Source organism: Sinocyclocheilus grahami, unplaced genomic scaffold (assembly GCF_001515645.1).
Source record: "Sinocyclocheilus grahami isolate Dianchi unplaced genomic scaffold, SAMN03320097.WGS_v1.1 scaffold332.1, whole genome shotgun sequence".
Lineage (NCBI taxonomy): Eukaryota > Metazoa > Chordata > Actinopteri > Cypriniformes > Cyprinidae > Sinocyclocheilus > Sinocyclocheilus grahami.
The window spans coordinates 42,488-59,252 of NW_015505511.1; the positions used below are offsets into that span (position 1 = coordinate 42,488).

At 38.7% G+C, this 16,765-nt stretch overlaps 1 protein-coding gene across 1 annotated transcript; it reads left to right on the forward strand.

The window, feature by feature from the left end:
• Positions 1–4,629: 4,629 nt before the first annotated feature.
• Positions 4,630–15,884, forward strand: LOC107602658 (interferon-induced very large GTPase 1-like). Its single transcript, XM_016295220.1, has 2 exons — positions 4,630–5,145; positions 11,004–15,884. The coding sequence occupies exons 1-2, from the start codon at positions 4,645–4,647 to the stop codon at positions 15,747–15,749; spliced, it is 5,247 nt and encodes a 1,748-aa protein (XP_016150706.1). The 5' UTR covers positions 4,630–4,644; the 3' UTR covers positions 15,750–15,884.
• Positions 15,885–16,765: the final 881 nt, after the last annotated feature.

Consider the following 16,765-nt stretch of genomic DNA (forward strand, 5'->3'; position numbering starts at 1 on the left):
TGTGCTTTGCCACAATTCTGTCTCTGAGCTCTTCAGGCAGTTCCTTTGACCTCATGATTCTCATTTGCTCTGACATGCACTGTGAGCTGTAAGGTCTTATATAGACAGGTGTGTGGCTTTCCTAATCAAGTCCAATCAGTATAATCAAACACAGCTGAACTCAAATGAAGGTGTAGAACCATCTCAAGGATGATCAGAAGAAATGGACAGCACCTGAGTTAAATATATGAGTGTCACAGCAAAGGGTCTGAATACTTAGGACCATGTGATATTTCAGTTTTTCTTTTTTAATAAATCTGCAAAAATGTCAACAATTCTGTGTTTTTCTGTCAATATGGGGTGCTGTGTGTACATTAATGAGGAAAAAAAATGAACTTAAATGATTTTAGCAAATGGCTGCAATATAACAAAGAGTGAAAAATTTAAGGGGGTCTGAATACTTTCCGTACCCACTGTATAACTCTGAGGAACCCTTTACTATTTCCTGTTTATTGTGGATCTCACAGTAGGATTCAGTCCTGGAAGTTTTATGTTTGTATATATATATTTTAAACAAACAGTACTGAACTCTCTGTTGTCACAGTTTTAACATTTCAACTCTGACAGAGTTGACTTGTAAGCTTATGGAGTTGACAAATGCTCACAAAACTCTTTATATAGTGATATATATTTTGCATACAGGAAATTATTTTAATGTTGTGTCATGATTTTTTTTACATACTTATTTGACCTGATGTGTGCCTTATTTATTTATTTTACAACTTGTAAATCATGAACTGAACTGCATGATAATATATCTGATTTACCAAAGAACATTGGTTATATATGTTTAATATTAAAAAGGAGGGTAGAAAATGGAAAAAAAATTAGGAATTGGATTGTTCACAATAGTGTAAAAACTGTAATGTAGAAAATGCATTTGATCACTTCAGCCACCTTACTGAGCACCATTATTACATAATTGAATAATTTACATTGTTATTGGATTAATCAAATTAAAATATCATGCTGTTTAATGCATCTGACAGAGTTGACACAAATGAAGTTATGAAGTGAATAAATGTACATTAAAAAAAAACAGTTCCCTTGCATGGTTCATTAGCTGAGACCTTTCTCTAGAAATATATTTTAAAAATAGGCTATAAAAAAAAAGTATAATTAAATAAAAACTGACATTTTATCTCAAGAATCCATGTTTTATATTTAATATTTTTAATATCATTATCACATCTTTTAAAATAAAAGAAGGGATTTCGGCTTAGGGATAACTACAAGGTAAAACCTCTTGTTTATGTTGTCCTTATGCACGTCCTGTTAATCTGTAAACCAGTAGCGTTCAAGCTTGTATGTAGAACAGGCAGCTTTCACCATAGACATAATACCTAGACGCCTCATTGGCCGCTTTGAGTCAACGCGTCTGCCATATTTATCCAGGCAAGACTGCTTTAAAAAAAAAACAGATGAGAGGTAAACGGGGGAGCTGCGTTTTTTTCTGGATAAATAACTTACTCTTTGTAAATGAGTAGTGAAATTAAAGAGAGCTTTAGCTCCATCCCTAATCCTGACAGTCTGAGTGAGGCCTTGTCAAAGTGCTCACTGTAAAAATTTACTTTGTGATATAAATTACAATGTCAGTTAAACGTCATAAGAATTAATTTAAACTTTGATTTCTTATAAAGTCTCAGCTTTCACAGCTAACTGATATCACTATTAATCGTCTGACACTGGTAGCTAATAAAGCTACCAACAAAATGTTAAAAATGACCAAAAAACAACCAGAAACAACTGTTCAGTCTTACCTGTGAAAGATAATACCCAGAGTTTGTAACGGCCAAAACTATGTATTTGCATGCAGCACATTATAGTGCAGTGTGCCCTTTAAGAGACTGATCACTTAACTTATAACGCACGCTATGTGGTGATGAAGTAGAAGGACTACGTGCCTGTGTAATGGACGATAAGTTCGCTCTGCCTTCTTGTTACTTTGTCTTTACTTTTATTTGTAACGCCAAAAAAGAGTTAATATCTCATGTATGAGAGGAGCGCGTTGCCAGCCATTGAATGTGTGGGACACCAACTCTTCGTTTTCCATCTCTTTTCATGGATTTAACGCGTTATCCGAGTCAAAGCGTTACAAGCTCTGTTTTTATTACTGTGGGACGCTCTGTAGATCCCCAAGCTGCCGACGAGTGAGGTATGTTTTCTTCTGTCCCGATATGTTACAGTAGTTGCCCGGAGCAATATGGCGGCGACGTTGACATGCGATAGAGCGGCCAATGAGGCGTCTAGGTATTTATTATGTGTATGGCTTTCGCTACCAATTGTAAAGATCTTTCGACACGTCTCTTTTTGGCACACCCCTAACCTTTCGACGCTCATTTATCTGACGTGCAGCCATCCTGTCTCCCTTCTGGCGCATCCTCGAAAAAGAGGCGGAACAAAAGAAAAGGCATCTGGACTTGGCTAAACTTTGATGACAGTTAACAAGTCCACAAGAGCACAAGTACAGAGAAGAACGCATATCGAGAAACGGCTGTTGATTCATTTATGCTCAAAAACCACCACTTAAGAGACAGCGTGCGTGAGACACTTTCACGAGGAGGACATGGTAAAAATAAATTATATCTCTTATTAGTGTTTATTGACACAATATTTAAAACATTAAATGATACTTTAGAACTGATTTTTAAGTTATTTAACCGCTGTTAGAGGAAGTACATTTCCAATCAGGTGAATTACTTAGTTTTAAATGAGGTCGCCATAACTGAGGCAAATTTAGGCTACTCACAATATTTACCAGTTGTCACAAGTTCAGCTTCCCTTAGTTAATAGAGTTTCAACATTTGGTGAACTTTATTATTTGAGGAAAGTTAATGTTGAAATTTACTGTCAAATCTCCACAATTAAGACTTGAACCCATAACCATACCAGTAGTGTGCTGCTCATCATCAGTTTACCATAAAACATGACAAGTCATCATGTACTATCTATTATAGTTAAATGTTACAAATATATTTCAGAGAAGTTAGTGATTTGTTTAAAAGGTCTTTCAGGTATTCAGTGATTGGTGATTGTGAATCATAAAAAAAACAAAAACATTTTCACTTTCTGTTATGTCATGACACACAATAAGGAAATAAGAACTGGCCGAGAATATGCATGGATTTCAGGACAGAGGTAGCCTATCAGGTTCTTAATTGCTTTATAACTCACTTTATTCGTTTTTATTACATATTGCTATGTGGAATACTCGATTTTTAATCGCCATCCAGCGGTTTGTAATCCCCTGATAACAACTGGTAAAAACTGATAACACTGATAAAAGGACCTTTTTTCTTTGTGGAAGCTTTGTGTTTGATGAGCTAATAAAATATTAAAAATCAATATTTTGTGTGCAGTTATTTAATTATATGACAAGTATCCATGTAAATAGCAAAATAATGTTCACCCAGACTGTTATCACAAAAAAAAAAGTGATACAAGACCTAATCATCCTGTCTAGGTTTATTCTGTCTAGGTTTATTCTGCGATAACAACCAGCTGATTGTCCATTACCCCTTAAATTAATTATTGTTGTTCATTATTTAGTGTCCTAAAGGAAGAAGTAGAATTTTAATATTACAAGAATATTTAAGTAAAGATACAGTAAAACAGCGTTTCACAATACACAGCTGGTTAAGCATACAATAATGGGAATCTGACAGAGTATGACATGACACAGACAAATTCGTATTAATATAAAAAGCAATATCTAAAGATTTAGGTTTTATTGCACATTTAACTGATTGAAAAAATCATTTAAAAAAAATTAATTGTTTGTTTCAACAATCAAGAAGTTAAATGGACATGGACTGAAATAACTTACATGGTTGGTCAGCTTTTCTTTTAGTTTGTCAGATGTTCATAGAAAAGAATATGTTTCTGTAAACTGGAAATCCTGTTAGACTGGATCTACACCTATATAAGCAGGAAGAGTTCAAGTCTCTGGAGTTATAACTTGATACTCATACATCACTCAGAGAAAGCTAGACTTTATATTATGTTATATACACATGCTCTTGCACACTTAAAAAAACCGCAAAAAAAAGAAAAGAAAATGAATCTTTTTCAGAATAATGAAGAATGTTCTTAGAAAATAATATGTTTCTGTAAACTTTAAATCATGTTAGACTGGATCTACACCTATATAAGCAGGAAGATTATAAGTTGATAATTAGTTATAACTTGATACTCATACATCACTCAGAGAAAGCTAGACTTTATGTTATGTTATATACACATGCTCTTGCACACTTAAAAAAAAGAAGAAAAAAAATTATTTTTCAGATTAATGAAGAGCTTCTAGAATAAAAGAGTGTCTCCAAACCTGACAAGTGAATCATTTGAGCTGTCTGATGCTCAGCAGTATGGGTAAGAAAACAAAAAAATATCAGATTTTTCGCATTGATGAATGTGACTTGTTCTTATGTTGCAGGTTATTGATAAATTTGAGAACTTTTTTGATTATTTATTCTAGATCACAGTCTGACCATTGTGTTATTTGGAAACTCTGCTGCAGTCCAGTTTCAAAGCGACAACTTTCTACTTGGAGAAATACAACCAAATATTGAAAATGTTGCAATATCCAGGACTGTTTCTTTGCAGATGAAGAAATCAGGACATTGCTTCTCAGTGACCAACCTAATTGGCTTACATGAAACTGCACTTGATCTGGATGCTCTCACTGATAAACTAGTGAATGAAAATGAAATCATCGCCTTCATCTTTGTTGTGCGACTGAGCCAGTTAACAGATTCTGATAAGATGGGTATTGAGTGGTTTCAGAGAGTATTTGGTGATGGAATACTTCAGTTTGTGATGATTCTCTTCACCTATGAGAGCCATGAAGAATCTGACTCTATAATAGATGATCTGAAGAAAAACTCTGCTCTGGAGCGTCTGATTGAGAAATGTGGTGGAAGATATCACACCTGCAGCAAGAACATGAACAACCAGTCTGAGATGAGAGACCTGATGAACAGAATTGAGCAACTGTTCATTGAGAATAAACTGCAGTCCTATACTAGTGAGATGTACAACAGTGCGTTGAGACAGAGAGAAGACCTGCAAAAAAGTACACGTCAAAGTGGTAAGAACACAGATTTGGTTTCATTGATCTTATGTTGGTTCTCTGACATGTTTATTTACACCTGATTCTAACACTTTCATTCATTATTCACCAATTGTACTTGTAACAGATATTCAATTGAGCCGAGATTTAGAATCACAATTCAGCTTTTAATGAGATAAAAGATCATCTAAAATCGATGAACAGACTGGACCAGACAAACGTGTTCCACCTATAAAGCTAGATCCAAGAACAGGAAAAGGGCTTTAAATAAACAAAGAAATAATTAACAAACTGAAAACACCTGGAGATAATAAAACCAAAAAGACATGAAACTCAGAAACTTTTACAACAGCATTGTAGACTGTACCAAGTGGGTTATGTACAAGCCTAAATTACACTAGTATAAAATTGATGTACACTCATATGAGACTGAGAAAACGTCTCAGGTTACATATGTAACCATGGTTCCCTGAGTAGGGAATGAGACACTGCGTCCTCTAGGGGTCGCTATGGGGAACACCTCGTCGTGACCCGTGTCTTAAGCATACATTCAAAAAACACCAACAACACGCTGGCCGGCGACAGCCCATGACGTCACTACCGGTGCACATACGTAACCTTTCAAGGGAACTTAGAACTGTGTCCTCTAGGGGTCACTATTGGGAACGGTATACCAATGCCACCATGCTGAAGGGAGTGCATGCCAGAAAACCATGGCGAGCACTAAGTACCAACTCTACCATAGCCATGGGAGTTGCCCCTGGGACATTAAGACGGCTGTCAGTGACGTTATCCCCTACGGCCAAAGGCCTAGGCTACATACCCCAAAAAACTTACCTGTTAGGGCCAGAACTCCTGGGCCCAGGGTAGAGCTCAAGGCTTGGAATCAGGAATAGATTCCTTTAAGGGAATATGACCAAGAGCCTAGAATCATACTAAGTCTTGGCCTGTCACACAGGGGCTACCGCTTGCTCTGCATATAATGAAGAAACTGTCTCAACAGACCCCTAGTAGCAACACCCTGTTCAAAGTGGGTATCCGGAGGATACATAGGTGGAGTGGTGCCCAAGGTGGAACCGGGGCTTAACCAGCTCAAGAAAGGGCACGAAGCTGCCATACAGGATTTTAGAAAGAACGCAAAGAACTAGTGTGCAAACTTACCACAGTGTGGATTTTAGAAAGTGTACAAAGACTTCACGTGCACACTTACCATAACATGGATTTAAAAATACCGTTCTAAGGGGCCCTCGAAGCGCTCTGAAAGAGCAGCCCATAGATGGAAATGGTGCATCCCATAACACTATGTTTGAGAAGTCATCAACTCGATCTAAGGCATAATGCTGGAGTGGCTAGTAGTAAATCTCTTGCTGAGGGAGCAAACACCCAGTTCTCAATTGAGAGGGGGGCTCAACCTACAGCATGTTCCAATGCTGGAACGGCTAGCAGTAAGTTACCTAGCTGAGGGAGCACAACACCCAGCTCTCAACGAGAGGGGGCTCAACCTACAGCATGATCGTTAGAAATCAGAAGGGTAAGCATACTGCAAGCTAGCCAAAAACTCAGCGCATCAGAGAGGCGGAGGAAGGGTCTAGTTCACCTGATGCTGCTGGTTGCAGGTGCTCTGGAAAAACATAGAACTCAACTCTCACTTGAGAGGAGAACTCCGAATTTAGAAAAGGAGTAGCGTGCTCATAGGCAACCCTTTGAGGGAGCACTGCTAAACACTACCACTGCTAAACACTACCACAAGAACAGCCCACGAGGAATCCAACTCCTCAGCAAGGGAGAGAATTCAAATGCTCGAAAGAAAGCACCATGCTCACAATAACCCTCAATGGTGAGGGGAGTGATGCTTCAAAAGTATGTCAACAGAGACACACTGATTGAGTGAAGCCCAAGGTACCAGGGTCTAAGCCAACTCAGAGAAAGGGAACGAGGCTAATAACGCGTAGCCCTTACCATACAGGATTTTAGAAAGTGCGCAGAGTCTAGCGTGCACACTTACCACTATGTGGATTTTAAAAAGTGCAATAATTTAAAAAATGGACCCGAACCCGGCCAGGACGACACAGACCCGACTGGACCCGATCGGCACATATTCCACAGCAAATTGCTATTAACAAGTCGATAAACAAGTTGCGAAAATTAAGGTTTTTGTCTTACCTAATGTAAGAAGCCTTCTCCCTTGTACCTGACTGTGATGCACACAATCCACCTTGCCAAGAAAGTTCCATCCATGTTATTCCTCTCTTGCCAATTGAAATGCGTAATCTACTTATTATTCCAGTTGCTGTCACGGTGACGGATGACAAATGCGACTTTGCAGTTTTGCATTTTTTGTATCTCGAGTCAACTTGCATAATAATTTAGACAGTTTGCCTATTTGGATTATAATAACGATTGCTCGTCCAGTGCCATGGCTGCTGACGTTAGCTTTATGTATTTGCTATCATCTCTGTGCTCTCTGAGCCGAGTCTGAGCAAAAATTTTAGATATAACAACAAGACGGTTCATTCATAATATTATTTTTAAAATAATCAATAATAACTCACATCACTCATGAAGGTATCCATTATCACCGTGCGTGTGCATTAACTCCGCCCACCCTGCTTCTGATGACGTCACTCGTGTTTTTTTTTCTTTTTCCACCTTATTTCAAATGACCTACTCGCACTTTTCTCATCCTAATTTTACAAGTTGAAAGTTACAAAACAACACACGCACAGCGCTGACTGACTCTGATAACGGCCGGGTGTTCTCCGAGTCCGATCGACTCGGGTATTACACACAATGTTAAACAGACCCGGGACCCGAAGTAATAGATTGGGACCCGACCCGAACCTGGCTGACCATTTAAAATATAGCCCCGAATCCGTACGGATCCCGGGTCGGGTCCTCGGGTCTCGGGTCCTCCGTGTAGACCTCTATCAGGAAGCCCCTCAGGGCGACCTAGATACGTTGTACCAGACAGGGCAGCCTGAAAGCATAAGCCCTGCCCGGACATCCAGGAGATTTTGCAGTGCCGTGCCAGGGGCCTGATGATCAAGAAGGCTCCAGCAGAAGCCTGTGACCTGGCCGCATGATCCAGGAAGCATGAAGCTGAAACCAGGGCTATCATTCTGGCTGGATACAACATCGACAAGTGAGGAAACACTCACTCAAAAAGCAAGTCGAGCACCCGGTTTCTGAATCCAGCAGAGGGGAGTGCTCACCGAGGACATACCCTAGAAAAGGACAGAAACACACAGGTCCCGGAAAACACTGCAAATCAAACGCAGGGCAGGAGGATTGGGAAGGCTCTTCGCCCTCCTCAGACATCTCCTGCTCTTCCTGGGTCGAACTCAGCAGAACACTGGCCCCTGGATCAGATGATGTTAAATGAAATAACATCATCCTTCAGCGGCTCACTCTCGTCCACATCCGACGAGCGCAAGGGGGAAAGCCCCTCTTTAAACTCATCGGCCAGATCCACCTGCGATCCCCACGACCTCATTCTCCTCCTTAACCATGGGGAGCCGATGGCTGCCCCTCTTTCCTCGAAAAGAGAGACAAACGAGAGCGGAGCTTTTTCATTGGAAAGCGCTCGTAGTGAACGCAGATTGCCCCCTCGAGGACATCGCGTGCATGCTCCTCACCCAAACAAAAAACGCAGAGATCGTGTGTGTCATCAGATGTCAAATAACGACGATATGGATGCACACATCCTCTAAACACCTTGCTAGTGCTTGCCATAATGAAGGAATAAAGATCGCTCTTACCACGGAAATGCACGCTTCAAACAAAACAGTGAAGACGAAGAAGAGGATGTGTTCTCTCCGTGTTGTTGGTGTTTTTTGAATGTATGCATTAGACACGGATCACGATGAGGCGTTCCCCATAGCGACCCCTAGAGGACGCAGTTCGAAGTTCCCTTGAAAGGGAACTGAAGTCATATCAGTCGTATCCAAAAAGATTTTGTGTTATTGTTTAATTTTTGGACATGGATTTGCTTTAAATTTTATCAAATTTCAGTTCCATTTTAATATTTCTCTCACCTTCCTTCAAAAGATCAACCCACAATTATTGGAAAGAGTATGGACTACACCTCAACAACAGAGAGAAGAAGGACACATGAGGTAAGTGTTGAGTGTAGTGTAAAAATAGAATATGAAAAGGAAGTTAGAAAGAATTCCATGAATGCAGACATACAGCTTATAGACGTATTTCTTTTTAACCAAGTGGTTCCTTGTCATATAGTTTCACTTGACCTTTTATGGTTTTGGAGCTGTCTAGTATACTGTAGTTGCTGGTAAATGTAATGAAAAGAGTCTTATTTTTTTCTTGGGTATTTTTGTCAACTTTTTAGATATTCTGCATTACAAAAAAAAGGTCTATATTTATTTCAATATACTGTAAATTATGTTGTAAGCTAATTGCTTGTTTATTTTCCAGGGAGAGACCCAATCAATAGACCATGCAAGACTGAATCAAATCAAAAGAAATGGAATGAAGAAAGAAGTAAAGCATCTATTTAAAAGACTCCATCTTTATAACAGGCATTCCTGTAAACTAAGAGCTGCAGATGTTCTTCAGTTAACTGCACATTCTTTACAGTTTCATGAGTTTTGTGCTGAGGAGGACCTCATTCAGACTTTCCTACAAAAACTACTGATGATGAACTACAGAGCAAGATACATTAAAACTAAAGAGACGAATAAGCAGCATGGCAGACGACAAATTAACAATGACTTATGTAATGGTGATGCCAATATTTTTAGAGACATGTCTTTGTTTTCTCAAGGAAAAAGCAAGAAAGTTGCTATTCACCCGATGGATGTTCAGATGGCTGTGTTTCATTGTGCAGATAGTTTCCTGAAGCAGCTGATGGTGACTAAACTGTCTCAGTGTCAGTACGCTCTGCCTCTGCTTGTTCCTGATCCATTCACACAAGAGATTGAGTTTCCCCTCTGGACATTCAGACAAATCAACAAAAGCTGGAAGATGAAAGATGTCAAAAATGAAATAATCAGCAAAATCCAGCCTGTCTGGAAGACAGAAACACCTATGGTGTCTTTCTTCAGGTTTGGCTCAGTGTCCTCATCCAAATCTCAGCTGATGAACAATCTTATCAATGAAAAACACAACACGTTCTTCCAAAGGCATAACGACGATATGGATGCACACATCCTCTAAACACCTTGCTAGTGCTTGCCATAATGAAGGAATAAAGATCGCTCTTACCACGGAAATGCACGCTTCAAACAAAACAGTGAAGACGAAGAAGAGGATGTGTTCTCTCCGTGTTGTTGGTGTTTTTTGAATGTATGCATTAGACACGGATCACGATGAGGCGTTCCCCATAGCGACCCCTAGAGGACGCAGTTCGAAGTTCCCTTGAAAGGGAACTGAAGTCATATCAGTCGTATCCAAAAAGATTTTGTGTTATTGTTTAATTTTTGGACATGGATTTGCTTTAAATTTTATCAAATTTCAGTTCCATTTTAATATTTCTCTCACCTTCCTTCAAAAGATCAACCCACAATTATTGGAAAGAGTATGGACTACACCTCAACAACAGAGAGAAGAAGGACACATGAGGTAAGTGTTGAGTGTAGTGTAAAAATAGAATATGAAAAGGAAGTTAGAAAGAATTCCATGAATGCAGACATACAGCTTATAGACGTATTTCTTTTTAACCAAGTGGTTCCTTGTCATATAGTTTCACTTGACCTTTTATGGTTTTGGAGCTGTCTAGTATACTGTAGTTGCTGGTAAATGTAATGAAAAGAGTCTTATTTTTTTCTTGGGTATTTTTGTCAACTTTTTAGATATTCTGCATTACAAAAAAAATGTCTATATTTATTTCAATATACTGTAAATTATGTTGTAAGCTAATTGCTTGTTTATTTTCCAGGGAGAGACCCAATCAATAGACCATGCAAGACTGAATCAAATCAAAAGAAATGGAATGAAGAAAGAAGTAAAGCATCTATTTAAAAGACTCCATCTTTATAACAGGCATTCCTGTAAACTAAGAGCTGCAGATGTTCTTCAGTTAACTGCACATTCTTTACAGTTTCATGAGTTTTGTGCTGAGGAGGACCTCATTCAGACTTTCCTACAAAAACTACTGATGATGAACTACAGAGCAAGATACATTAAAACTAAAGAGACGAATAAGCAGCATGGCAGACGACAAATTAACAATGACTTATGTAATGGTGATGCCAATATTTTTAGAGACATGTCTTTGTTTTCTCAAGGAAAAAGCAAGAAAGTTGCTATTCACCCGATGGATGTTCAGATGGCTGTGTTTCATTGTGCAGATAGTTTCCTGAAGCAGCTGATGGTGACTAAACTGTCTCAGTGTCAGTACGCTCTGCCTCTGCTTGTTCCTGATCCATTCACACAAGAGATTGAGTTTCCCCTCTGGACATTCAGACAAATCAACAAAAGCTGGAAGATGAAAGATGTCAAAAATGAAATAATCAGCAAAATCCAGCCTGTCTGGAAGACAGAAACACCTATGGTGTCTTTCTTCAGGTTTGGCTCAGTGTCCTCATCCAAATCTCAGCTGATGAACAATCTTATCAATGAAAAACACAACACGTTCTTCCAAAGGCATTGCACAGGCAGCAGCAAAACCAGACTACTGATGGATGGAGTGGTGGAGATCGCTTGGTACTGCCCCTCTGGGAAAGATACAGATAAATTCAATCAATGTATTGCTTTCTGTAACCTTCATGGTGATGCAGGAGACAGTGAGAAACAGCTGCAGATCCTCACTGAAATGGCCTCAGTCAATGTTGTTATTCTACCACGACTTGACCAGAAAGACAAGAGTGCAGCACAGATGCAAAACCTGTACAAGGACAGAAAGCCACTTATTTGTCTTTTTACGGAGGATGAATCTAGTGTAACTGAGATGAGGAGCGGGAAATACAAAATTGGATTAAAAGAAAGAAATCAGTCAGAAATATCTGAAGAACTTGAACAAGCTATAAATGAATGTCTCTCATTCTTATCGGCAGAATCACCTTCTATTTTCAGACTTGAAGATGTGTCCAAACACTCAGGTATCAGAGTAGATGAGAAATATGATGACGGCTGCAGGACAGGAAAAGAAGATGCACAGACGATGATGAAATTACTGAAGGATAAAAATGTGACAGAAATCAAAAAATCATTTCTGTCCTGCCAGGGAAAACTATGGCATCAGTGGTGTATAAAGAACAAAGAACTACATCGATCTCAGGGAAATGAAATAGAAATGGAAATAGAACAGAAACAAGAGATGAAGAAAATCCGTGAAAAGCAGCATGTGTTGGACATTGGTGAGTTCATGAAGTTCTTTATTACAGAAATGAATTCACAATCTCCAAATGAGAAGACATTTTTTCTGAAATGGCTCACAATCCTCCTGGATGAACATACATCAACTGACCTTTCTGCTCTACATTACAAGTATGATGAAAAGTGGTCAGAAGTCTTAAAACTAAAAGAGAGCAATGAGAGATTTGAGCAACAGATGGCAATAAATTTGTCCAATGAACAAACTGAACTTGATAAGATATCAGAAGAACTTCAAGCAGCAACCTTTGGCTTGGAGCACATCCTGAGGGAGATCGGTCAGATCTATGAATCGTGTCAATCAGTCAATAAGAACAAAGAAGGTCTGCCATGTAATTTTTCTTCTCTCCCGAGTCTTGCAGCAGAGATGATGATCTCTGGATTTCCACTGGAGCTGATGGATGGAGATGCTGCTCATGTTCCTGTGGTCTGGGTTACTGCTGTTCTACATGAACTCATTCAGAAATTGGGAGACAAGAGAGTGTTTGTGCTGTCTGTTTTAGGGATTCAGAGCTCTGGGAAATCCACTATGCTGAACGCCATGTTTGGACTCCAGTTTGCTGTCAGTGCTGGCAGATGCACCAGAGGAGCTTTCATGCAGCTGGTCAGAGTTTCAGAGGAGATCAAGATAAAAGAACAGCTGGAGTTTGACTTTATTCTGGTTGTTGATACTGAGGGGCTTCGTGCTCTAGAACTATCTGAAAGGTCAACAAGACATCAGGACAATGAAATGGCCACATTTGTTGTTGGTCTTGGTAATTTGACATTGATCAATATCTTTGGAGAAAACCCATCAGAGCTGCAGGACATTCTTCAGATCGTTGTTCAGGCCTTCATGAGGATGAAGAAGGTCAGACTGAATCCCAGCTGCATGTTTGTTCATCAGAACGTTTCAGAAGTCACAGCCGGAGAGAAAAACATGGAGGGAAGAAGACGGCTGCTGCAGACACTGGATGAAATGACAAAACTTGCTGCTAAAGATGAAGTCTTTGATGCTGAATGTTTCAATGATGTCATTACTTTTGATATACAGAAAGATGTGAAATATTTTGCACAGCTGTGGGAGGGAAGTCCACCAATGGCACCTCCAAACCCATCATATTGTGAAAACATCCAAGAGCTAAAGAAAACTTTTTTTAGCCATGCCTCAAAATCTTATGGCTTAGAGCTGACACAACTTAAACACCGTATTAATGATCTCTGGGAAGCTTTACTGAATGAAAGATTTGTGTTCAGCTTCAAAAATGCTCTGGAAATCGCAACATATCGGAAACTGGAGACAGAATACAGCAAGTGGTCTTGGAGTCTTCGTAGAACCATGCTGGATATAGAGAACAAACTCTACATCAGCATAGAAAATGAAACAATTAATACAGTTCCAGAAATTGATCTTCAAGAGAACCTAAAAAGTGAAGAAGTAAAAAAATCAATGTCAGAATTCTTTGAGAAAGACAAAGATAAAGATATACTGATACAGTGGAAAGTATCATTTTATATCAAAATCAAAGATCTTTGCGAAAATATTGTGAGAGAAACAACGAAGAAATTAAATGAGATTCTTCAGCAGCGAGAAATGAAGAAAAGGATTGATGCTCAGAGGACACATCATGAAAATGATCTCTTGGAAAAGAGCAAAGAACTTGCAATAAAACTCAAAGACAAAGCAAATGATGAAAAAATCCTGAAAAAAGAGTTTGATTCCTTTTGGAAAGAATGTGTTAAGAAGTTTACTGCAGAAACTCCTCCAATCAAAGACATTAATGTAATAAAAGACATGAAGCAACTCCTCAGTAACTATGAAAGTATCCCTGTAGAGGCCTGGAAGAACAGCAGGGATATTTTCTTTGTGCAACATTATTCAGATTACATACAGAAACTCAGAGGAGTTACAGGACATGCCATCAGATCAGCTAAACTGAAGTTTGAGGTTGAAAGCCAAATTAAAACCTTAGTCAGTGACATTGCTCAACATGCAGACAAAACAGTCATGTCATATAACATTTCAAAGACGGGTTACAACAAAACCTACATTCAGGAACTCGCAGATTATATCAAAGTAAGAGTAGCAAAATATGAGCAAGGTTCCAGGAACTATGTGTTCAAAAAGGACTTTTACATGGATTTGGTCATTTCCATCTGTAAGAGAATAAACAAGGTAATTACTGACCAACACAGAAGGTTTAGGGAAGCCAATGATCCTGTTTTATACTTTGAACAGAAGAGCAAAGAGTACTATAGTATTTTCCAGAAATACTGTCAAGGTGCAACATCAGCTGCCATTTTTGGTGAGATCATCTGTCAGAAACTGAAAGAGCCCATTCAAAAGAGTGTCTACAAAGATACAGCCAGAGATATGACTAATGAAATTCAAATAAACTGTGAATCACTAAATGGAAACAGATCTAAACTAGAGAAGCACATTCTCAAGAGGTTGGCAGAACAGGAGGAATTTGAAAAGTACATTACATACTTTAATTATCCCAGAGACCACTTAAAGAGTTTTGTCAGAGATGAAGTCAGTCAGTTCATCACTGATAAGTTTGAAGTGAGTGTTCGCCCCAAGATGAAGGAGAACATTGAACTCCTGCAGCAGAAAATCATGGAAGCAGCTCATAGAGCAACTACAGTGGTCAACACAACCAGTGGAGATGTTCAGAAGTGGCTGGATAATTTCGCACTGCAGCTCTCAGATGTGCTGATATTCTCTGTAAAGGACCTCAGTGGAGTGAGTCATGAAGGTGTTGATGATTTCAACCTCCTAGAAGATGTGATAAGCAAATTACTTGGTTCAGTATCATCTGAAATACAGCATAAATTCAGCACAGAGACATTTCCTGTAAATCTGGAAGAGAAGGACAGACCAGATGAGATTCTGATTGATCATCTCTGTCAGTGCTGCTGGGTTCAGTGTCCGTTCTGTGCAGCCACCTGCACCAACACTGTAGAAAACCATACTGGTGATCACAGTGTTCCTTTCCATCGAGTGGATGGACTCACTGGTAGCTGTTATGATGAAACAGAGTGTCTCGGTGCAGATTTTTGCACAAATTTAGTAAGAACTAGTAAAATGTTCTATACTGGCCAGTGGTTTCTGTGCAGAGAGTACAGAAATGCAGGAAATGTTTATGCAGAGTGGAACATCACTCCTGACTTCTCTGAGCTGCCATACTGGAAGTGGTTTGTGTACAGATTTCAGGAAAATCTGAAAAACCACTTTGATAAAACATTCCACATGTGGGATGTGATTTCATATGAATGGAGCCGATACTCAAAAGAGCAAGCTATTGAGAGTTTGGATGAATACATCTAATGACAAATGAAAATGATTCACATGTATGCAGTAGCGACTCCTGGCCATAAAACAGACATGCCAGCTAGTTACTGACCTGATGCAGACACATATAGCTGTGGTAAATGGCTCTCAATGAGAGCTTGCTGCAATTCCACTTTTCACAACAGATTTACATTGTAAAATTTGTGGGGCGCAGTTGAGTTTAGGAGGGCACTGGCACGACTGCCTCACTCAGTATCATTTTACGTGCCTGCCAAAGTTTGCGATTAATTTTTATATGTCCTGTGTATTTTATTACTTAAAATTCTCAAGAAATCTGAAAAATATTTGTTGCAGAATGTTGAACGCATTTACAGTTTATTATTTTTTCAGTTTGTATAGAAGTCTCTGTTTTGGGTGAATATTTCTGCCCTCAAAGACAAGCTGCTCCTGCATGTAGGTGTTTGATTCATAGACCACAATTTGTGAAATTGAGAGGGGTTTTTTGATCTGTGAATCAAATGATTTTTTCTATAAATTACATATATGTAATAATTACGTCATTATTAGGGTTGCCAATTAATTTCAGAAATGGAAAAAAGGGACAATTGTGATTCTTTATCTTTTATTCTTTAAGGAAATAGTGTTTGTTCTTGTATTTTTGTAGAAAATAAGTGTTTATTCTTTAAGAAAATAAGGGACGCTCCAAATATTTGTACTGTACCATAATGTAGGCTGTCTGCATGCAGGTAAAAAGTTCTCCGAAATAATCACAATTGTTTTGCTTAATTTGTGTACAATTATTCTAAAAATAATTTTAATGTCATACAAAAAATGTCATTGGCCTGAGTAAATTGTACCAATATATAATTGTGACTTCACAAGTGTATAATTTAGGAGGTGAAAATACTGTGAAATTACAAATGGCATGAAATTTGAAAGCTAACAACTGATGGTCTATGAAATGTCAGTCAATAAAGCATTTTTAACAATGGCACTTAAAGTTCTGAACTAAAATATCATTACAACCATATAGCCTTTGAATGAATGAAAAT